General features: G+C 40.7%; 1 protein-coding gene across 8 annotated transcripts in view; it reads right to left on the bottom strand.

Annotated features, from left to right (window-relative positions):
• The window catches only part of NR3C1 (nuclear receptor subfamily 3 group C member 1), a 116007-nt gene extending 97701 nt beyond the window's left edge, over positions 1-18306 (bottom strand). The window contains exons 1-2 of one of the 8 annotated variants that reach the window (XM_040453898.1): positions 18180-18306; positions 12511-13722 (exon numbers count right to left, since the gene is read on the bottom strand). In XM_040453898.1, coding sequence (XP_040309832.1) covers positions 12511-13706 — 1196 coding nt within the window. In that variant the 5' untranslated portion in view covers positions 13707-13722; positions 18180-18306. The other 7 variants (XM_040453880.1, XM_040453889.1, XM_040453872.1 and 4 more) reach the window with 7 other exon arrangements.
• Positions 18307-23541: the final 5235 nt, after the last annotated feature.

The raw sequence follows: 23541 nt of genomic DNA, 5'->3' as shown, positions 1-23541 counted from the left end.
ACATGGGGAACCACTAGGCCATGAGCAACAGAACCACAGACATTTTTGGCTTAGGGGAATAATACTGAAAGCAGTGCTGTAGGAATAATCTGGCAGTACTGATGCTGAACGATTGAGAAGGGAGAAGAACAAGAAAGCAACTAAGAGACTATTGAGGTGATAACAGTTCAAACTAAGGGATGGCCAGATTTGTGTTCTGTTGTGTTGGCTTTTCAAAGTTTATTTATTTGGGCGGGGAGGGGGGGCAAAGAGAGGGGGAGAGAGAGAATCCCAAGCCAGACTCCATCCCACAAATTAACCGACTGAGCCACCCACCCAGGTGCCCCTGTTGTGCTGACTTCTTGGGGAACACAAACTTAAATTTCTTCCTCGTTTCCCGCCTTCGTGTCTTTCCCCAACCCAGTCTTAGGGTCTCTGTGGTCTCAGAATTATATTTATTATCCATTTCAATATGTTAATCTCAATTCCAGAAACTGATTGGGCTCTCCAATATAGGGTTTATTCTTTAAAACAAGAAAATTACAAACTAATCACCAGCTCTGTTGTTCCATTTAGGGTTTCACAGATTCTCTTTGACTTCTCAGAATGTTTACATAATTGCAAGATGGGCTTCAACAACAGTTTCTCGCGTTTAGGATACTCTGTTCTCTCTCCTGTACCACAGCTGACTTGACAGCAAGAACTCCTCTGTCCCCACCCAGATTTAAACCTGCTGCCTCCTAATTCTCAAGCTATTCATTCACTATCTTTTGTGGCTGCTCTCTTTGGATGCCTTCCAGAGCCCTGTCCTTGGTCCTCCTCTCTTTTTTCCCTAAACCCTGAAGCTGTTCATTCTTAAATGACCTCATCTGATTTTCCAGCTTTAGCTAATAGTACTTACCTTGCATTTTCTCTTTCCTGTGACTGTCTTGACCATATTAGGCTGAACTCTCCTACAACTCTTAGAAGGGATAACTAACTCATCTTACTAACCTTTTGAATGGCTGAAATATACTACAGGTAGAAGTCAAAACTATACACACAATAATTCAAATCTAAAACATAAATACGCTGGAGAAATGGAATTTAGAATTCAAGCAAAAATAAAGTACCTTTCAGAGTAGTCAGTAATTACACACACTTACATGAAAAATGGGCAAATCAGTTTCTTGCCCGACTTTCTGGATGATCAACACAAACGTGTATGCTAGATATCTGCTGGAATAATCCCAATTCTTATACAACTGAAAAACATAAAGAGGACAGCTTCTGCTATAAATGGTTACGATCTTGGGGGTACCTGGGTGGCTCAGTTGGTTAAGGTTCTGACTTCAGCTCAGGTCATGATCTCAGGGCTCATGAGTTCGAGCCCCAAGTCGGGCTCTGTGCTGACAGCTCAGAGCCTGGAGCCTGCTTTGGATTCTGTCTGTCTGTCTGTCTCTCTCTCTCTCCCCAAAGTAAATAAAATAAACATTAAAAAAATTTTAAAGGTTACAATCTTGAACAAGATAAATAAAACAAAACTAAGCCTCAAACTTTATTGCCAAGCTTTGGCTACCCTAAATTGTTCAATTGTAAATGTACCAGAGTTTTAAGAAACTATGAAAAGCAGTGCATTTCAAAGTCATAAAACAAATTTATAGGATGTCAACAATTAAAAACACATTTGCTTAATGTACTCTGACTCTGTGTATACAAAAACACATTTCCATCTTAAAACCAATTTCCTCTTTGGAGGGGATAACGTGTACAATTCCTTTTAGTGATACTCACTGTCTGCTGATACTTCCTTTTCTCTGCAAAGACAGAGGTGCATTCCATCACCACACATCATCTTGGTATATGTGTCAATTTTGTTTATTTATATATTCAACACGTATTTGCTGAGGACTTACTATGTGCTAGACACTCTTCTACTTGCTGGGATACAGGAGTAAGCAAGACAGACATTATCACTGCTCCCCTGGAGCTTCCATTCTAGCAGGTGAGCGGACAAGACACAATCCGTCTCATATGGAAGGGAAGGAAACTGTGTGTGAAAGATGCTACTATTTCAGATAGAGCAGTCAGGTGGTGTCCTATGGAGTTGACATTTAAGTGGAGACCTAAATAAAGCGAGGGTATGAACATGATAAATGACCGAAATAAATGTCCACATGCACAGATGTTCGCTGCTGCTTGTCAGCTGGAAGGATCTTAGAGGTAAGTAAACCTCCCACTCCACTCATCTTCAAGACCTCCTCTCCCAGAACATGCCTTTGCAGTTCCTTTTAACACCATGTGGCTAGGCTGCTTATTTAGGATTTCCCAGGGCTCATACAGAGACACCCGGGCCCAGAAATTTAACCGGATGCTGGAAGTGGGATGGAGAACTTTCATTTTCTTTTTCCATGGGTTTCTGAATTCTAACTTTTCCTCCACCTTCATTTACTGTTTTCTCATTTAACTATGTCTGTGGTAGCTCCAAATCACTGTGTATACAGTTCTGTTAAATGACATTACCAATTAAAGGGTCACTCATGCCTCATGTATGAAATTAGAGATTGTTTCACCTACTTTTCTTACCTTCCCTTTAAGAATACTTATTATATTTAAAATCTAGTACCCATAAACTTCACAGACACCAAACCTTAGTAACTGCTTAGTAGTAAGAAATATTTTTTTACCTAATAGGAAAACAGAATGTAACAGGATGGTTATAAAAGGTATATACCCTATTATGAATTCCACTGCATAGATCTTTACAAATTCAAAGGCCGGGATCTATTCCAATCTTAGCATTTTGTAAATGACAAACACCGCTAAATTTAGAAAATAGTGACAACCAAAATTCACTTAACTTTTTAAAGTACTTTCACTTCAGGGGGCACCTGGGTGGCTCAATTGGTTAAGCGTCTGCCTTCTGCTCAGGTCATGATCTCATGGTTCCTGAGTTTGAGCCCCGCATCGGGCTCTGTGCTGATAGCTCAGAGCCTGAAACCTGCTTTGGATCCTGTGTCTCCCTCTCTCTCTTTCCCACCCCTGCTTGCACTCTGTCTCTCTTGGTCTCTCAAAAATGAATAAAAGTTAAAAAAAAATTTTTTTTTAAAAAGTACTTTTACTTCAAGCAGGACATTTCTTTTTAGATTATAAGGAATAAGAGATAATATGTAAATTAATATGTGAATCTTACATTGGAGCTTTAACTCTCTGTTGAACTCTTTTTTTTTTTTTAATTTTTTTTTTCAACATTTATTTATTTTTGGGACAGAGAGAGACAGAGCATGAACGGGGAAGGGGCAGAGAGAGAGGGAGACACAGAATCGGAAACAGGCTCCAGGCTCTGAGCCATCAGCCCAGAGCCCGACGCGGGGCTCGAACTCACCGACCGCGAGATCGTGACCTGGCTGAAGTCGGACGCTTAACCGACTGCGCCACCCAGGCGCCCCTCTGTTGAACTCTTTTATGGGTGTAAATAACTGTAGTGTACTTGGAGTTGTTCTTGCCATAATGATCGTCAAGTAGTTAATTCCTTGATACACTGAGAACTAGAATGAGAAATTAAACCTTTGGGGAGATGAGCAATTACATGTAGGAACTTACATTTATTTTATATTTCCTGTCATCAAATTCCCTTCAACTCCAAGGGAAAGAAAGGTAGCTTATTTGAACATAAATATGAAAAAATCAGGCTTACAGGTGAGTAATATCTTTTTTTTTTTTGTACTATGTCAAGAAAAGAGAACATAGAAGCTGTTAGAATAGAACAGAAGAGAATATAGAAGGCTCTTGAATAGCTTAAAGAAAACAAATCTTAACTGTAAAGAAAACAAAACACCTTAACCACAGAGCACCATCCACTTCAGACTGGTCATTTGGGAAGCTAGGCATTTATTCCAGGATATTTGAGACACATTTAAACATCTATAGAAATACCTACATGGGTTCTTTTAAATAACCTCAATGAAAACAAATGTTATAATGTGAGAGAAGATTAAATTTCTAAATTTCTGGAAATACTGAAATCGTTTGGAATCACATAAATAAGGTAAAAGGTAAATGATCAAGTTAACGAATAAATACATCTTCTGATTAAGAAAGAACATTCAGGCATTACCATACTGTAATGAGTCCAGTTTTCCTTTATGGCTTACAAGGTGCATCTGAAGGCAATTTCAAAAGGGGAATAATACATATGCCCTTCAAAGGTAGAAGCTTACAAATACAACATTCATTTTGGTTTTCTGTTAAAAAAAAAAAAATCAATCTATTTTATAGTCACACTTTGTCCTTAACACAACTCAGCTGGATTCCAAATGACAAATTCCACATAAAGTTCTAATTAAATTTTTTAATGTTTCCCTTAAAAAAAGCTGCCTATGAACTTAAGTTATATTTTACACTGGTATGTTTACCATTTCAAACTGCCATTTAACTTGTCTCTGTACTTGGTTCTTTGTGATATAAAAAAAGTTAATTATAACTTTGGTTTAATTCATCAAATTTGTTTTACCACTTGATCAATAAAGAGTTATTATCTGTAGTCAAGTGAGTTACATAATCCAAATTTATGCACTTAGGATAAATTCTGGTATTCAATATAGTCAGAAACTCTTTTCACACAGCTTTGCTAAATAAATGTGAAAAAAATTAATGCTAATAACTTCATTCTCATTTTCAGGAAAATTAAAGTTTCTTAATGAAATTTTAATGAGTCTTCACATGCTTGATTTTACAATACCAGACAATAAAATATCAAGGGGGCATTCTACCATTTATTAATAAAAACCTAACAATGTCGCTGAGGTTATCAATATGCTATTAAATTTAAATGACCTATCTAATTAACAAAATGCGCTGACAAGCTAACAAAAAAACAAAATTAAAACTAAAAATAATAATAATGTAAATACAATTATCTTGGCCCTTGAAAGCTTTAAATACAGTAGTCCTTATGAAATTGGGATCCATGACCCTTTAAGGATCTCACACAGTAGACACTGTAAAAGTCTTAGAGCCTGATGAATAGGAAATACCAACACAGGCACAAATGTCCTCATGTACTTAGCCAATGAGGGTCATGCTGGTTTGAGCTCAGGAGACTTGGCAGAGCTTTAAAAATCCTCCCTTGAATTTTTATAGTACTTTTTAATTTTCAAAGTAAACATCCACGCACAAATCCTGTCAGGCAAAAATGCTGGGTGTTCTTACTGTTTTACAGAAGCTGAAACTGTGACAGAAAGCTGTAAATGACTACACAAATACGCACAGGAGAGCAGAGGCTTGATCCCATTTCTCCTATATATATTGTTTAAAGAGTCACAGATGTCAAATAAAAGCTCCTAAAGACCCATGGGAAATTTCTTACACAGTATTAAACATTCCCCTTCAGATGAGTATTAAGTTTTTCTGACTATTCTTTTCTCTCTCAATATCTCATTTTCCCACCTGTAAAATTAAGTTAATAACACCGGTCTTCCACGCTACATAGATAACGGCACAGTCAGTAATTTAATACAGAAACTACAATGACAAACTTCCACGGGTTGCTCAGAGGTTTAAATGAGATGAACGTATATGAAGCCCTTAGCATGGTGCTGCCACATCATCCATGTTCATCACCGATGGCAGAGAAGAGAGTTAAAAAATAGTTAAGAATATGGATAGTGTACATTTTTTCAAAGCCGAGCTAGGTGATTCACAGCAACTCTTATAAAACACCTGGCTAATCTGTATTAAGTGTCACGTCTCTAGAACTAGAGACCGGATGTTAAGAGAAGCCTGCGAGGGAACTCAGACAACTGAGAATTAGGATAGTCCTCCCAGCAACACAACTATTTCTGCGATGTATCTCTAGACATTTCCTATGGGTCTCATTTCCTCATCTGGAAAAAAGAGTGTGGGAGCAGATGAGCTCTCAAGAGCCTTTAAACTCTAATCTAAAATCACTGTACCCAACGCATACAACAAGCTCGGAGAACTCAAGAGCCCCACCTTTCTAGCACAACCGACAACAGTACTGACACAGTATTTTCTCTTCACCACCACTGACATTCTTACAAAAATACCAAATCCAGGTCCATTTTTCGTCTTGTATATGACAGTGAACACAAAAAATCAAATGACCAAATTTAGTGCACTATTCCCTACCCACGGTGATCGGTTAAGAGGAATGTAGAATTTTAGAAACAGAAACACACACACGCATGTTATGAAAATAATTCATATATAATTATAGGGAAAGTACTTTGACTCCACAATATCTAATCACTAGAGGTCAAAGACTGGCTCTGCTCAGCCTCAGAATTCAAGTCTTCTCATTCTAAGTCCAGTTCTTTTCCAGGATTTCTAACACTAAATAATGCAATCAAATTGAAAGGAATTTGAGTGTTTTTTTTAAGCCACAAAAATGCAATTTAAGTCATCTTAAAATTAAAGAAGCCCTAAATCCCCAATAATTACAAAACAAAACAACAGAACATGAAAACAACAATAACAAAGTCTGTCCATAACAAACTGGTAGAGCTTTAATGTTTGACATGTGATGACCACAAGGTCACAAGTCACTGCATTACACCAATAGCATGAAATAATAAATCATGAACTAGATGCCATTTCACAACAGCTTTAAAAAGTTGGCTATCAAATATGTTTTCAGAATAGCCAGTTAAATACTATGGATAATTACAAAAACAACTAGAATAGAGGCTCTATTTATTATAAACACGGACAAAAGGTAACATTTATTGCAACAAACTGTATGTTATAAATATGGCATACTCAAGTTGCATGCCAAAACGTTAATTATAAAAATAAAATTTCCTGGGGCACCTGGGTTGCTCAGTCTGGTAAACATCTGACTCTTGATTTCGGCTCTGGTCATGATCTCACAGTTCATTAGTTTGAACCCCTAATGGCGCAGAGCCTGCTTGAGATTCTTCCTCTCCCTCTCTCTCTCTGCCCCCCCCCACTCTCTTGCTCTCTCTCAAAATAAATAAACTTAAAAAATAAAACTTCATGTAAGACAATAGTGCTAAATAAACATCTGCAACTAATCATCATTAAACCTTTCTCTTACCATATATACATAGACGTGTGTGTATATATTTGGTGCCTTATACCATGAACTTTTAAAAGAATTCTAAAATAAAGAGGTACTTTGCCTAAATTTACTGCATTATTAAACACTATCAATCTTATAATATTTTGAAACTGGCTCAAAAAGTATTTGAAAGCACTAAAAATTAATATTTGAGTTACTCTGGAAAAGTATGTTTAAAACATGCAGCTCTACCAAGATAACATATTAATATTTAAATTAGCCAAGAAATAAAATTAGGGGATGACACACTTACATTCAAAATAATTAGCTTTAAGGACTATATTTGCAATATAAATAGTTTAAATGACTATCTAGCAATTGCAAAACCCCATAATTTATTCTATCTATGTACTGTTGAATAAGAATTTAATTTCCTCAATATTCCAGCAGAAAAACACACAGCCCCTGAAAGTACATTACTAAAACAAAGGGTTGCATCCCTTATCAGATGACAGTGAATGTAAAAGTGTACTAGTAAATACAAAGTGGTTTCATCAACCTAAGATCATCATTATTTCAACTCTATTGTAGTAACTAGATTTTCATTGATTAAAGAGATTAAATAAAAACGGGACAAATATGGACTTCATCTTAGCTGGAATAATGTAAATGGAACTAAAATGTCTACTCCATACTTTTTTTTTTTTTTTTTTTTTTTTTTTTTTTTTTTTTGGTAATAAAGCACAGCAAAAGACAACAAAGTAACCCTTAAAGAGTTAGGGCTATATTGCTATACTTGGCTCCAGAGTTCTACCTCAAATAAAAGAAGCTAAATTGTAATTCTGATTAGTGCCCTCCCTTGTACATAAACACAACCCCAGATTTCTCTTTTTTAGTCCTCTGAATTTCATGACAATTGATACAAACTTCTGATTTTCAAAATCGTTCCTGATACTTCTAAACTTTAGCCTCCACATTCCACACTTCTTCTGATCCTCCCTCTCCTGCCCTCCCCACCTCACCCCACCCCCAACCCCATTAATTCACAAACTCCATGGGAAATCCTGCATTTAAGGGACATTTGTGAGGACAGTTGGGAATAAAATCATCAGCGTATATTTTCTAAAGTATACACCTTAATGTGTGAAATGAAGGTAAAAATCACCATTAAAAGTCACATTCTAATCCAGTTCAGCATAGAAATGATCACACACAATTTGAAGGGAAAATGGACCTTTTCTTTCTTTAAATGAATAAACCAGAAGAAAAGAGCAGTTGGATCTCTGAAACTACAGAGACAAGGAAAGGAGGGGCTTTTAAACTCTTCTGTAAGATTCAATAATCAGGAATTTGTATTTTTTCATTTACAGTTTAGTTCAACAAAATACTTCTTGAAAACTCTTATGCAACACACTTCACCAATATATGTTTTACAGGACTCAGAAATATGGAAGCAGGTGTCCATTAATTTGCCAAATACCTGTAAATACTACCTTGTACAATTACCAGGGTGCTAATTAAAATTAAAATTAGGTGTAATCTTTTAAAGTGAGAAAAAATATGTTTTAAGAAATATGCCCCAGACTTAGGGTATATCTAATGTAAATTAAGATTTCCTAACAACTAGGCTACTTCAATCACCTGCAGGCCAGAGTGGATTAAGACTTATATAACCAACCAATTAATACAGATGCTCTTTCACATTAGATACTCATACTAAAATAAACCCTTTTGATACAATCTCTCCACTAAAATCTCAAAAGGCCCCTACAGTAATCTCCACCCACACACGAATTTCATTTTTAATACAATTTGCACTTAACCTACATTTATGCAAGGTATGTTTTAGAGGAAGTTTTTCATAAAATGCATAAACATTCAATGATGTATTTCAAGGTGTTTGACTCAAATATCTGTTACAGCCATAGACAAAACCAAAACAGCATCACAATACAAATTATGTCAGCAATTGTACAAATATAATGGAATGGCCGAAGAAACATCATAAGAAGTTATTTCAATAAAACCTCACCACATGCTAATCACACATTTCTGTATCTGAGGCCTTCCACACTAAACTGACACACCTGAATACACAGTGTGTTTTATCTTTTTCTTTTACTAAGACAGCCATAACAAAGTACAGCGTTAAAAAAAAAAAAAAGAAAAAGATATTTATCATAAAGCTAAAAATAAATATGTAAACACCTAAAGCAAATCTCCTTTAATGTACAGGAATCAAATTCTATGAGTAAATATTGGAAATATTAAACCCAAAAAAGACCATGAAATGCTCACCGCCAGAACTTTCATAAGGAGAAGAAAAACAGAAGATAGGAAGTAAACCAAGTATCCATTAAAAAAGGAGTAAATCATAACCAAAACAAAATCTCTTCCTTATGTCCCTTCTCTGAGAAAACATGCAGCATGGCGTTCATAGGAAAAAAAGAGAAAGGGGCAGAATTTGCTTCACTCAACCTGTGCACAGATCTTCAATATCATTATGTAAATACAACTGGACGCAGATGCAATTAAAAGAGATGTTACAATCTACATAAATTTTCAGAGCTTTGTAAATTAGAGCCCTAAATTGTCCCCAAGCCTGAGTTTACAAATTAATCCTCCATCATTCTCTCTCTTCAATAATCTTAACCCTCAAAAAAATGGTCAACTTTTTAACACTCAAGTTTCAACATAATCCCAGTAAAAACTCTAATTCCACCTATAACCATTCACTCCCCTCCCTCTCTTCAGAAGTTTCACCATTAATGTGTAAGTGAAACAATGCTGAAAATCAAATTATGCAGAAATGTGTTTTCATCAGCATTACAAGTGTATGCTCAATTTGTCTAATTTCAGTATGTAAGAAGCGATTTCAGTTAGTAACGCTAGTTTGTTTCACTTAAAGAGTATCTTTGAATGTCACTAGGTTTTCTCCTGTTCCACTATCATTGAAGGAACGTAATTCTTAAAAAGAAAATACTTGATTGACTACGCTCAGTCAGGACAGTCATAATTTTACAAACAAATGTGAACTGGATATTAAACTATGTTGACACATTAGGAGTGACCGCCCCTGGCAAAACAGAGTATAAAACATATTTTTTAAAGCATTTTGAGAAAAAGCAATTTTAAGTGACATCTTAAAAAGTCAATTTATGCTTTCTTTTTTTTTTTTTTTTTAAATTAAAAAGGAATGCAAGTCAAGTTATTCGTGGCATACAGCATTTTTATACCTAAAGTCAGAAAGTCAGGATTCACTACAGTTGTGATCTCAACCTGTTCATCACTTGGGTCACTGCTCACAGTTTGGCCAGAACCATGTAACATATAAAGGAGAGAAAGCAACCAATTTTAGTTATATCAGGGCTGTTGTTTGCAAACAATAGACTAATTCAGTGATGGTGAGAAAAGAAACATTGTTTGAATTTACTTGGAAGAAGCTTTGTTCTGGGTAATCACAGTTCCCCGTGTTAAGTTAATGCCGTAAGGTATAAAGTTTTCAAATGTTAGCCAATTATCCTGTATATGACACCTTTTCATTAGGACACAAACTACTGGTTGTAATTACAAATCACACACCAGCATAAAAATAATCATTTCAATGGTTATTAAAGAATCTCAAAAGAACCACATCATCACTCCTTTGCTAATCGCCATAAGGTTGTCATGAGGCTCAAATTAAAAATAAGTGAAGGCACTTTACATGTCATAAATTCCTATAAAAGGCATTAAAATGCTATTTAATGATTTAAAGTCACCTATGTTCATCTAAGACTTATGCTCCAGACCCCAGAGTTTACAAGGCTTAATGAAAATTCACTATCAATGAAAAATCGGTAAGTCTTGTTCTATGTTTTTTTACAGTAAGAAAAATGAAAACAGTACTGTGGTAATTGCTAGAACAAAATGAATTAATAATCCCCAAGAGTTTCCTAAGATATATTATGCTTCTTTGTACAATTACATTTTATAATTCAGTAATAGTTTCCTACAGATAACTTAGTCAAATCAATAGCACTCTTTAAGACAACCAAGCACCCCAAATCATTTCATTACATTGCCAAAATTTTGATACTGAAAAATTTAAAACACAGCATGTCTTTTAACATTTAGACACAACTAACGCATTAAGAAATATCTCAAATTTCCTTACTGAAAACCTGTTAAGCCTTCCATTCAGAATGACAACAAAAACTTGAAGTGGTATTCTAAAGGAAAGATTATTTACATAATAGATTAGCAGGCAGTTTACATGAAGGCATACAAGAACCAAGTGAGCCTCTTAAAGGAATAGAACCTAGCCTAAATCTAGGTCTGAATTTTTTCCCCAACGAGAAAACCTTCCTCCTTCAAGAGGATAGAAAAGAGACAAACACCATTGTTAAGATAGATCTTTAACAGAAAAAGTGCTTTAAAGAGAGTTTTAAATAAAATCTTCAATGACTAATTAGGAACAAAGAAAACCACCAACATTAAAAAAACAAAAAACAAAACAAAAAACCTTGAAAGGCTCATGTCCAAGTAAATCACTGTCTACTCTGCCTTTCAAACAAAACAAAACACACCACTGATTAATCAATCCCGTGTCTCTACAATCACGTTCTTGTATTTCCTTCACACCTAAAATGTGACATACAATCTGAACTGGGGACAGGGATACAGGATAGAGACCTTAACCCCTATCAATAGATCCATCTCAGTTTAGAACGTTTTCCTGTTAATTTCATTTTAAGAGACCTTTTTGAGGTCAAAAGGAAATGTCAGTATACTTATACATGTCTGAGGAAAAAAGGGGAACAAATCAAATGACAGGTGAGAATTGAAGCCATCAGGTGTCTCTTTGAGAACTTGGAGGAACTCTCTGGAAAGGGAGGTTTTGTTTTGCACCATTTTGGCACCAATTCCTTTCTTAAAACGGCTGAACAACAGTCCCACCTCTAGGGCTATGGTCAGGTACACTGCTCACTGCTTTAGCAATCTCCAAACTCAAATTCCTCCACAGAAGCTTCAGTCTGGAGAAAAGGCTCATTGTTAAATCTTCTAATTTTAACCCTTAGATCTCCTCAAGCCACTATTTTACAAGTGTACAAACCCAGAGCACAACTTCTGATTTTGTGAAATATCAAGGGTACATTTTACTCTGACGTAACAGCGTACTTCAAAGCACACACAAATATTACATATGAAAGCCCTCTTAAGTTTATGTAATTTTTACTTAAGATACCTGTTAATGAGCAAAATTATTTAGAATTTTTTAAATAAAATCTTCCACTACCGGCCAGTGGGATACTGAATGCCATTACTTCAAAGAAAACTTGAAATGCTTATATACAGATACGTCACTTAGGCATGATTGAAAGACCACCTACTTTCAAAGGACCACTTAAAATTTAGTCACACGAAAAAAGCACAGCAGTCGTTGGAAGACAAACACAAATTGTTGAATATTGAAGTCTATCCATCCATCTTACGTCCATTCCGAAGAGACAGAAAACCATCTGGCTTACCTTGAATAGCCATTAGAAAACACCGATCGGCCAGGGAAGTTCAAAGTCCCCAAGGAAGCCAAGTTGTCATCTCCAGATGCTTGACACCTATTCCAATTTTCTGAACCAACAGGAATTGGTGGAATGACATTGAAAATAGGCTTCTGATCCTGTTGTTGCGAAAGGGATGCTGTATTCATGTCATAGTGGTACATCTGGCCCCCAGAGGTACTCACGCCATGAACAGAAATGGCAGACATTTTATTACCAATTATATTTGCCCCAGAAAAGCTTGCCTGACAATAAACTGGGCCCAGTTTCTCCTGCTTAATTACCCCAGGGGTGCAGAGTTCAATGAAATCTTCTTTTTCTGTTTTCACTTGGGGCAGTGACACACTGTTGGGGCTTGATAAGATCAGATCTCCATTATCCTTAATTTTAGGTTTAGTGTCCGGTAAAACGAGAGGCTTACAGTCCTCATTCGAGTTCCCTTCCAAAAGGAATGGATCATCCTCTCCTGCCAAAGGAGAAAGCAAACAGTTTTCATCTATCAAGAGGTCTGATCTCCAAGGACTCTCACTTGTCTCTTTATCTGGGGACCCAGAAGAAAATTCCAAATCCTGGAGTTTTTTCCTCCAAATGTCAAAGGTGCTTTGGTCTGTGGTATACAACTTCACATTGCCCCCGTTGGTGCCAGTCTGGCCCTTCAAATTTTGCTGTTCTGAAGAGACATCAGAGAGTGTTTTTGGAATCTCCTCTGTGGGGGCAGCAGCAACAGCAACGGTCGCTGAGCTCTTGGGGTTCTCGGGAACACTGGTCGACCTATTGAGGTTTGCGATGCTTTCTTCCAGAAGCTGAAAGTCTGTTTCCCCAGAGGAAAGGCTGATTTGGCCCTGCTGTGGGAATCCCAGCTCATTTCCCATTACTTTTGTTTCTGTCTCTCCCATATACAGTCCCATTGACAGCGAAACTGCCTTGGACAGATCAGGCTGCTGTGCATTGCTTCCTGAGCCTTTTGGAAAATCCACCAAAAGTCTTTGCTGCTTGGAGTCTGACTGAGAAACAGCAGCCAGTGACGGTGAAGAGGCAGAAACCTTCACAGAAGCTCCTCCCCTTAGGGTTTTATAGAAGTCCATCACATTTCCCCTCTCCCGACCAAGCACACTGCTAGAGATTTCTTCTTTACTGGGGGGGCTTAATGATTCCTTGGAGTCCATCAGAGAATATCATCAGCTACCGGGGGGAAAAAAGAAAAAAAAAAAAAAGAAAGGTGGGGGAGACATAATAAGCTATAAAGTCACATTATCTCAGTGATCTGATTAGTAAGAGCCAGTTAAATGAACCTTTTAGTTAACTCCGACTCTTAACTCCTTGTTTAAAGTACCTTCTGTCTTCCAGAATAAAAAATCCGCATCCCCTGCCCCCATTCAGTGTGGCACCTTTAAAAGCACAATGCAATTCAATTGCACAGCGGAGGGCAAAATTGTATCAAACTAAGCTTGGCTATTCATCCTGCCACTCACAGAACTGTAACTTTGTTAATCACAGACATTATAACTCATTACATCTGATTATCCTAAAGGTTCAAACTGATGTCAAAGTATTTAATTTAAAAAGAGTATGATCATTAAAATTCCTACTTCCTTTCAATCAGTCAAGGCTGTTTGCTTTTCTGAGAACCCATACACATAAAATTTGGTAATTACTATGTTAGAATTCTCTCTCAATTCGCTCCCAAACTGGCCTCCTACCTGCTAGTCACACATCCAAACCTTTCAGTACAATCTAGGATGAACCACGCACATTAAAAAAAAAAACCCCAAAAAAACCAATGATGATCTGCTCATCTTCCAATACCATAAAAAGGACACGTATATTTAACCCATATTTCATACTAAATGTGTCTGTTTCAAAGTGCCTGCCTTCTTCAAATTTTGGACACAGGAAATGAAATATGTTCTATACAGGCCAACTAAAATTTGGATTTTAAAAAGCAAAAGAAAGTGCAGCAGCTTCTCGCTACAAGTTTAGCTTACTTAAAAACAAATACAACTCTCTCAACCCTTACAAAACAATTGACTCCTAATGAAGTTTTTCAAAATTGCTTAAGACCTTCAGTAGGAAACACTATTTTATCCCTAAATTAAGATTTTTTTCCCTTTCCATATAAAGAGGTACTGAAACAGAAAAGGCAACTGTGAAATCACGTTCATATAAACGCAAATAAAATAATACCCAATGAAATGCTCAGAATAATTTTCTCGTGTTCTAAACCTTCACCAATCCCAATTCGGAAGCTGTTCTCGAGAGTCTTGGGTTGCTAGTATATTGTTTCTCATCACGATGTTATTAACAGGCAGCCCAAGACTTTGATAAGTAGATCTGGGACATTACAGTCAGATCCTATGCAATGGAAGGAAACTTCTGCTGTGCGGAGAGACCTTAAGCATAAACTTCAATGGCCCTCACGGGAAGTGCAGTGTGATGAAGGTGGAGACGGGGCTGGGGACCTGCCCCTACACATCTTGAGGGTAAACTGCTCATCTCCCCGCCCCTCCGCCGTGTTTCTCGGATAAGGATCTGTAAACACAAGGTATCAAATGGAGCCTAATGAATTTCCACGCGGCTTTGACAGCTGCCTTCCAACTCGAAACCAAAACAATACTTCAAAAAAAAACCGAAACAATCCCTCAAACCACTTTATCCCCCAGTTTAAATTGCAAGTAACTGTCACATTCACCGGCCTTAATGAACCGTGGCAAGGGGTCTTAAGTGGTATTACAAGGAGGCAGTTACCAAGCCTGCAGCCCCAAACGTCAAACTAGCGCTTGACCACAGAAGGATTCCGGCTAGGGAAGGTCTTTTTCTAAAAGGGGCCACTTAGAAGCGTCAGGCGCGCAATGATGCCAAGCACTGAAGAACAAACCCTCTCCTGGGGGAGAAAAAAAGTGCAAGGGTAAAAGAAATGTGTCCAGACCTGTTGAGTTCTTTCTCCGACACGCCCACTTCTACCAGATAACGCCAGCCCTGGCCGAAGTCTCCAAGTTGCAGGCTGTCAGCCCCCTGCGTGTGTACACTCACACACACACACGCTCTCTCTCTCTCTCTGCGCGCGCGCGCACACGCGCGCACACACACACACACACATCCCTGCGCGCCCTCCAGAAAGGAGACGCACTGGAGCCTCGACAGAAACCCTGATCGCGCTCGGGCGCACTAGGGTGGAGTGGAAGTATTCGGTCGAGGGGCATTCAGACCCGGCTCGGTGTACACCGAAAAAAAGAAAAAAGAAGAAGAAAAGAAAAAAAAAAAAGGGAAAATGACGGGTGTTTGGGCAGCCCCCTGGGAGGGCACGGAGGGGGGGACTTGGGGCGCCGGGAGTGGAGAAGCCAGAATTCCGCGCCCGGAAAGCGGAGCACTGCAAGCCGGGGCAGCTCGGAGAGGCTCCGCTCGCACCGAGCCCAGGTTCCTCCCCCTTCAGCCCGACCCAGGCACGGCGGCCGAGGGAGAGGAAGAGGCCAGCGCTGTCACCCGCGCGCTGCCCTTTCGTCACCGTCACCCGGCCCTCGCCAGCCCCCACCCCCACTCCCCGAGGCTAATAAAAGTTTGCAGGCTCCCGCCGCGGCCCCCGAGCCGGCCTCGCGTCCCCGGCCCGCACCTCGGGGGAGCGAGCCCCGGCCCTTCCCCACCTCTTACCTCTGGAAGAGGCGCTGCTCACCCGCCACCGTCCGCAGCTCCCACCGCAGCCGAGATAAACAACTTAGCGTGTGAAAGCAGGAGGAGCAGGAGGGAGAGATTTTTTTTTTCTTCTAAAAAAAGGAAGTAAACAGCCGCCCCCTTCTCCATGGGGGGGAGGGGAGAGCCCCTATTTGAGAAAGTCTCCCATTTCCCGGCTGACAACCAGCCCCCCGCCCCGTGCCAGTCCCCGCGAGCCGGGCTCCCAGGCGCGCGTCCTCAGTCCCGGCGCCCCGCCGCTTCGGCCGCTCCGGCTGTGGCGTCTCCTTCCACCCACTAGAATCCGTCCCCGACGGGCGGGCAGTGACTCGGGCTCCAGTCACAGACTCGAGCTCGCAAAATGGAGGAGGAGGCGGAGGAGGAGGGGAGGGAGCGCGGACACGCGAAAGGGCCGCCCGGCCGCAGCGAGCGAGCGGGACCGATCGGGGGGCGGGCGGAGGCGGCGCCACGGCGCGCACACACTCGCACACACACGCGCTCCCACTCCACCCCCGGCCGCTCCCCGCCCGAGGGGCCGCGCGGCGGCGGGGAACGGTGCAACCTGTTGGCGAAGCTCGGCAACTGCAGGGGCGGCCGCAGCCCCCGCCCCCACGCCCTCCGCGCTGGCCCCCGCCACCCCGGCCCCGACGGCGCCTGAACGCCCCCGACCCCCGGCATTGCCCCGACCCTAGCGGCCGGCCGCCGCCCCCCCTCCCCGAGCGCGCGGGACTTCTCGCGCCCCCACCCCCCGAGAAAAGGGAGAGGCGGCGGCAGCGGCCAACCTGGTCTCTCTAGGGCGCGCTTGGGAGGGAAGCCGAGTTTCTCTAGTTTCTCTTCTCGATGCCTCCTTCCCGCCCCCGCCCAGCTCCGCGACTCCCGACCCACTCCGGAGCGGGCCCAGTCCCCCGGCGGCAAGAGCCGTCAGCGCCCCTGCGGGTGACAGCGGGCTGTCTGGGGCGGGAGGCGGGAGGCGGGGGGGGGGGGGCGCCCGGGCGCGGCCCGCAGCAGGGCCGCGGGAGTGGTCCGCGCCGCCGTCTCGGAGCCGAGTTGCGCGAAGTGTGTCACTTAGCACCGGGCTTACGAGGGTTGCAAGGAAACGGTGCCGCAGCGTCTCGGCCGCGCTCGGGGCCGGACAGCCAGACACGCCCTCTGGGGAGGCTTAAGGAAGGGAGGGCAGAGGACGGGGTCGGTGCGTACATACTCTCGGCTCGGAGGTAGTCGCGTGCCGGCAGGTCCCCCACCGCTGCATCGTCTGGGCGGCCCCGTCTGCAGCCGCCGCCGCCGTCGCGCTCTCCCACCGGGAGAGAAGTTGCAAAGCAGAACCCACCCTCCCCCGCGCTCCGACCGTCCCCCACCCTCTTCCCCGAGTCTCCGAGGCGGCGGCGGCGGCGGCAGAAGGAGGAGCCGCCTGCCAAGTTCAACCCCCACCCCTCCCTCCCTGCTAGCGCGCTCACACTTGAAGGAAGTTGCACGCCAAATGCAAAACCTCCGGCGTGCTGAATTTCTTTGCACTTTTTATTATTATTTTTAAGGAAAGCAGGGGGTGGCAGGCCTAAAAGCAAGTTGCAAGCGAAACAGTAAGTTGCTTGCAAAGTACGCCCTCCCTCCCCCGCAAACTCCTGACCTCTCCTTCTACCCCCTCCAGGACCAGTGTCCAAGTTTCCCGTGAAGGCCCCTCACCCGAATATTGACATTTGCTGCACTCCACTCAGTGCGTCGCCCACCCTTTCGTGTGCACGGGACCCCTACCCCTCCAAACAAAACAAAACACACGCAGCTTTAAAATGTCAGCATTTAACTCCCTCCAGCTGTTCCCGTTACGCGCCTCCCCCTCAGTCCGAGGGAAACACGTGGCCTGTCCCCAAGGAGAGGGGCGTGGGGCTAGGGGAGTCCGCGCGGGAGACGCCCGCCCCAGCCCCCTGCCCCAGCTCGCCGCGTCCGAAGGGCTTGGGCTTTGCCCGGACCGAACTTCCTACCTTGTGCGACACATATTATGATTTTTGTGACTCGGGGAAAGGTTGTGCTGTGTTGCTTTAGGGTTTGGGGCGGTAACTTTTGCGCCCCCACAGGTGACAGCGCTTGCCAGCTCCTGACGGGGGCGGAGGCTGCCGCAGCTCCACCTAATCCCTGCCCCGGCGCTCGGCAGCAGCCACTCACTCCTCAGGCAGCGCTCAGACGCTATCCGTGGCCACCTCTGCTCTGACTTCTTGAAGAGGATTGGGGAAACGCGGGCCGGAAGCCGCTCCCCGCCATCTTGGTAAAGGACGGTGACGCCTGCCCGGCCTCGCGTCCACCATCTTGGCAAAGGTTCTAGATCGCGGGCTCCGGAAGAAGCCCTTTCTGTGTTCTGAAGGGTAGAAACTGCCCCATGTGTTGTCCGTTGTGAAAGGAGAGAACTAAATATTTTAGTTACTCGCTTGTTCGGAGACGACCTACTCGGGCCGCCTCCAGACCATTCTCAGGCCGCCATCTTGGAAAAGAAAGAGCTGCCCTCTGCCTCAGAAAAGGGGACCAAAACCTTTGCCAACACAGAGCCCTGAGCAACCCAGTTGTTAACAGAACCCCCTTACGTATCTAGAAGAGATGACTCCTCTTTTCTTTTCCCTTGGCGCAAGTCAGCTGGAGGGAGGCCCTTGCCTTGGGTGCTCAAAGGGGACACAGAATTTACTTCAAGAACGCTACTTTGCCTACTTGGAGAGTTTTTCCACCTTAGAAGCCCCAGTTACTAAAATCAAGGTTCTTGCATGGATTGGTCCCCAAATCAACAGTTTCATGGGGGAAAAAAATCCAATACCCAAATTTAATATCGTATGCGTATTTTAAAAGTGGGTTCAACAACTCATACCAATATGATTATCCTAATACATCTACTTAAAAGTTATGCTAGGAATTGTATATATGAATACCTTATAAAAATATAATAATTTGCATATATATGTAAAGAGACAGTAACAGATACCTAATAGAAAACTTCTCCCCACTACATAAACCTATCTCGATTGAATCTCTGCTCTAAGATAACAATCCACTTCATCTCTTACCTCTTTAAATTCGGGTTAGGTATTAGGTTTTTAAATAATACTTGACCGTACAGGAGTCCCCTTTAAGTTTCTCCCCACTCATTTTGTCTGCAGGTCCAGCAGATCATCTTGAAATGGAAAAGGACATTGTTTTAGGTTAAACATTGTTACTGAAAACCCTTTCAATTGGGCAAAAGGGTGAAATTTTCAGTGGTTTAAATATGTCTGTTAATTTTGTAATTTCATGGAAAAAATTCCACATCCTTTAGCCTTTCACATTCATCTGAAAGCATGCATAAACTGTAGATTAACCTAGTGTCTGTCATGGTTAGAATTGTTAAGCTTTGTGGCTAATGTTTATTGACCATTCTGTGCATCTTTTTTTTTTTTTTTAATCATTCCCATTGAAATAATCCAAACCTGACTTCCAGATTACTCTTCCAGAACATAATTACATCATGCCATGTTCCTGCTCAAGTATCTACAATAATTCCCTTCCATTGTATAGAGATCCCAACTCCCATTTTGAGATTTAAGACCATTAGCATTCACCTGCCCATTTCGTGAAGGCAAAGCCTCTTAGCTGATGCAACTGGACTCATATTTAATTAAACTAAAAATTCAGTTAAAGCAGAGGAATTATTTTTTAAAATCATACTTGCAAATGTGAAGTTTTAAAACCTAAAACTGAAAATTTATGTCGTACTTCTGTGAAAGCTTTTGTGAGCCCACTGACTGGAGTTCCCTGTCTTCATTTGTGTATAAAATGTTCCCACATTGCATCAGTACAGCACAGCAGTTACAAGCAGACTGGCTGGCTGACCTCCACCACTATGAGGAATATAACCTTAGGCAAGCTAATTCTTCGTGCCCCAGTTTCCATCATCGGTAAAATGGGGATGATAATAATACTAACCCAAGTTACTAGAAAGATCAAATGAGTTTCAAGTATGTGAAGTGCTTAGACAAATTCCTGGGACATGTTAAGTGTTTAATCAGCAGCAGTCATTTATATATATATATATATATATATATATATATATATATATATATATTACTATTTTCTCCAGTTTCCAAATTGGAGCAAGAAATTAAAAGTACTTACAAATATATGTGAGTGTAGATTTCTAAATTTGTATGATTTAGCCCCCCTGACCTCACCGCAATCTGTTAAAATTGGCTTGCATACACCTGATTTGACAGTGATTGTTTATATAGCATCTTTCCATTTAGATTTTCTAGAACAACTACTTTTTAAATCCTAGTTCATCATTTAATGAATTATTTAAATTAACTAATTATAATAACAAGCGCAAATGGAATAAATATGTTTTGGGGGGAAAAAAATAGAAGGAGCCGGTGTAAACGTATAGGTTAACTGGAGGGAGCAGAAGTGTGGGGAGTACAAGAAGTAACCTTGGCTCCAGTGTTCAGCATTCCCTAGGCATCAGTCAGTATGTTTTCCAGGGAGAATGGAGGACTTGAATTAGTTGAGAAGAATGCATTGAGTAGTGTCAATTAAGAGGAATCCATCCTGTTGAAGAAAGGGCATGGCATATACAACATCCATTCCCACCTCTATCATTATTTATCACATATATTTCCTTTTACATAAGGATACCTCCTACAGCCCATGAGTCTTTGTCATGGCTCTATTTTCCACCTATTCTGTCTCTTCTCCCCCACCCAACACACACACGCACACACACACACATACACACACACTTTAACTCTATAATAGTAAATGTAAATTGGCATCAAATAAATACTTATCACATTTATTTGTATTAATAATTTTGAATATGATTATTGCATACGTTAATTTTATATTAAGGCAACACAAGCAACTTTTGTGGGTTGTCAGAACTTTAAAAAATTGTTTCGGCAGCTACCATAGCTATTAGATGCTTCTTTACAATAATATCTTGACTTTTCTTACAATAATAGTTCTATTCTGGTTTAACTTTGTGAGGTAAGAGGTACAAGAGAAAACTCAGCTAAGCTTTAAATGTCCCATCTCTTTCTGCCTCAGTATTTGCATTTTACACCAGACATGTCTGTTAGAAACAATTCACACTTAGTACAGCAAGTTCTTAATCATAATGAATTCCACTTTGGTACTTCTCTTTGTAATTGGAATTAACATTCCCACATGAACTGGGAAATGCTAAATTGTTACCAGCATCCCTGGTGTTTTGCTGCTTCTCATAATTCTTTCAATGATTTCATCATAAGCAACCTAAAATATCACAATTTGTGTTCATAGGCATGACATGCTCTGTGGATGTCCTGTTAAATCTATATTCTTTATGCTGACAGAACTTAGTTTGAGTAGTACCTGGTTCAAGAATGAGGTAAATATTGGCAGATAAATGAGGGAGATGTTGAAATAAGCAAGAACCTCATGTTTTTCGAGTTTGGAGACATTAGATCAAGCACGGTGAATGATTGTAACAAATATTATGTACTTTGTTTTGCATTTGTGGCATTTGTGGCTGGCCATTATGTCATTAGCTTTCTTCCTCTTCTGATTTAATCTCCTTTTCTGTCCCATGTTCCTTTGGTAGAGGTTGTTTCAATCTGCTCCATTTCTAGGTGGAATCCATCAGTGAATTTTTGAGAACCTACATTTCCATTTTGGTGCTTACACGTTATTTATTTATTAGGTCATGCTGGGTTATGTTTTGTTTTTAAGCTAATTCAGAAATAGTGGAGTTTAAAAGATCAAAACACCCTTGGTATAAGAATCCCTTAGCAAGATATGAATGTATTTGATATCAGACTCTGGAGTGTTACAAAAGACATTTGTTACATTTTTAGAAAACTTTATCTTGGTGTTATTCAGTTAAATTTTCTCTAGCCCCCTGTTTAATTTTCAATATAAGACCTGGGTTTGAACTCCTGTTTTGCCACTTAACTGAATGAGCTGGGGCCGGTCACTTGCTCCTTTGTTTTTCTATCTGTACAGGAAGGATAATAATATCTACCCTACCTATCATCTCACAGGAAATCTGTAAGGCTCAAATGGAATGATGCATACAAAAAGGGGTTTTTAAACATCAAGTTTGGTTCAGAAAACAGGCAGAGACTTGTAGAATTTTTGCATCATCAGCTCATCACAACAAAAATGATTACTAATTTTATTGAGAAATTGTCATTGCCTCTCACATTCCCCAGACAATCTGTGCAACGGGCAGCTTAAAAGTTTAAGTAGAGGAGTGACAATTCAGTAGAGAGCTGGCCCAGCTGCATGAGCTTGCAAGAGGCGACTTCAATTTTCAGGAATTTTTCAGTCACTTGTTCTAGCCAACATTAAAAACTAAACTATTTATAAACTTACAGTTAAATAAAATATTTGAAAAATGAAGGTAACAAATGCTTAAAACTTCATTTTGTAATTATTTGACTACATTTTGCTACTATGATTTAAAGTTATCTCCCTCTGTTCTTTAAAATGAATGTACTATATAGTGATAGGATACAGCATATCTCATCCAACTCTGCATTTGGAAATGTTCTTGTGACAGTTTGCAATCACCCATGGGGGAGTATTTACACCACAGAAATGGGAAAGCTACAAATCAGAGCTCGATTTATTTTGTTGATTGTCTAAGCTTAAGAAACTGATAGGAAAAATGTTAATAATAAAGGTTAAATTTTAAAACTGTGAAAAATGCAAAAAATTAAAGAAATATTTTTCTAGAAGTTGCAAACCGTTACCTGATCAACAAAGTAGTCTCTCCCATCGTGGACAAACGAGTATTGTCCCCATATACATCTTTGTTGTTTCTCTTTCGTCTTGCTTGTTAATGTAAAAAACATCAACCGGCATTCATGTTTGAGCTTCAGTGTCTGGAATGACTTCTTTGTTGAACTGGATTTTAATAAAATATTTATTTACGGTCTGCTTTTGCCAAACATGGTTGAATTCCAACTGTGGGTTGACAATGGCTGCGAGAGTTTGGCAAAAGTCGCCGAAATCATTCTGTGAAAATCAGTGGGCAATATAGAATTTATGATAAAGAGTGTTACCTCTTTTTTTTTTTTTTTTTTTTTGGTAAATTGTGTGTTACACATCTTTCCTATCAGCAAAATGTGTAATGTATAGACACATAGATACGCCCATACTCCCTCCCGCCCCTTCCCTGGATAGCAGTTGTTAAACATTTATCCGTGTGCTAATGGACATAGTTTACTATTTGTAAAGATCACTCTGCAATGTGGAGCCTGGGTGGTAGGAGCTCAGAGAGGAGGCAGGGAGAACAGTGAGGAGGCAGGTGCATAGGTCCAGAGAAAGAGGGAGATTCGTGCTGGGTGG

Source organism: Herpailurus yagouaroundi, unplaced genomic scaffold (assembly GCF_014898765.1).
Source record: "Herpailurus yagouaroundi ecotype Mexico unplaced genomic scaffold, PumYag 29, whole genome shotgun sequence".
In the NCBI taxonomy this organism is placed as follows: domain Eukaryota; kingdom Metazoa; phylum Chordata; class Mammalia; order Carnivora; family Felidae; genus Herpailurus; species Herpailurus yagouaroundi.
This window is presented reverse-complemented; position numbering and strand designations above follow the sequence as displayed.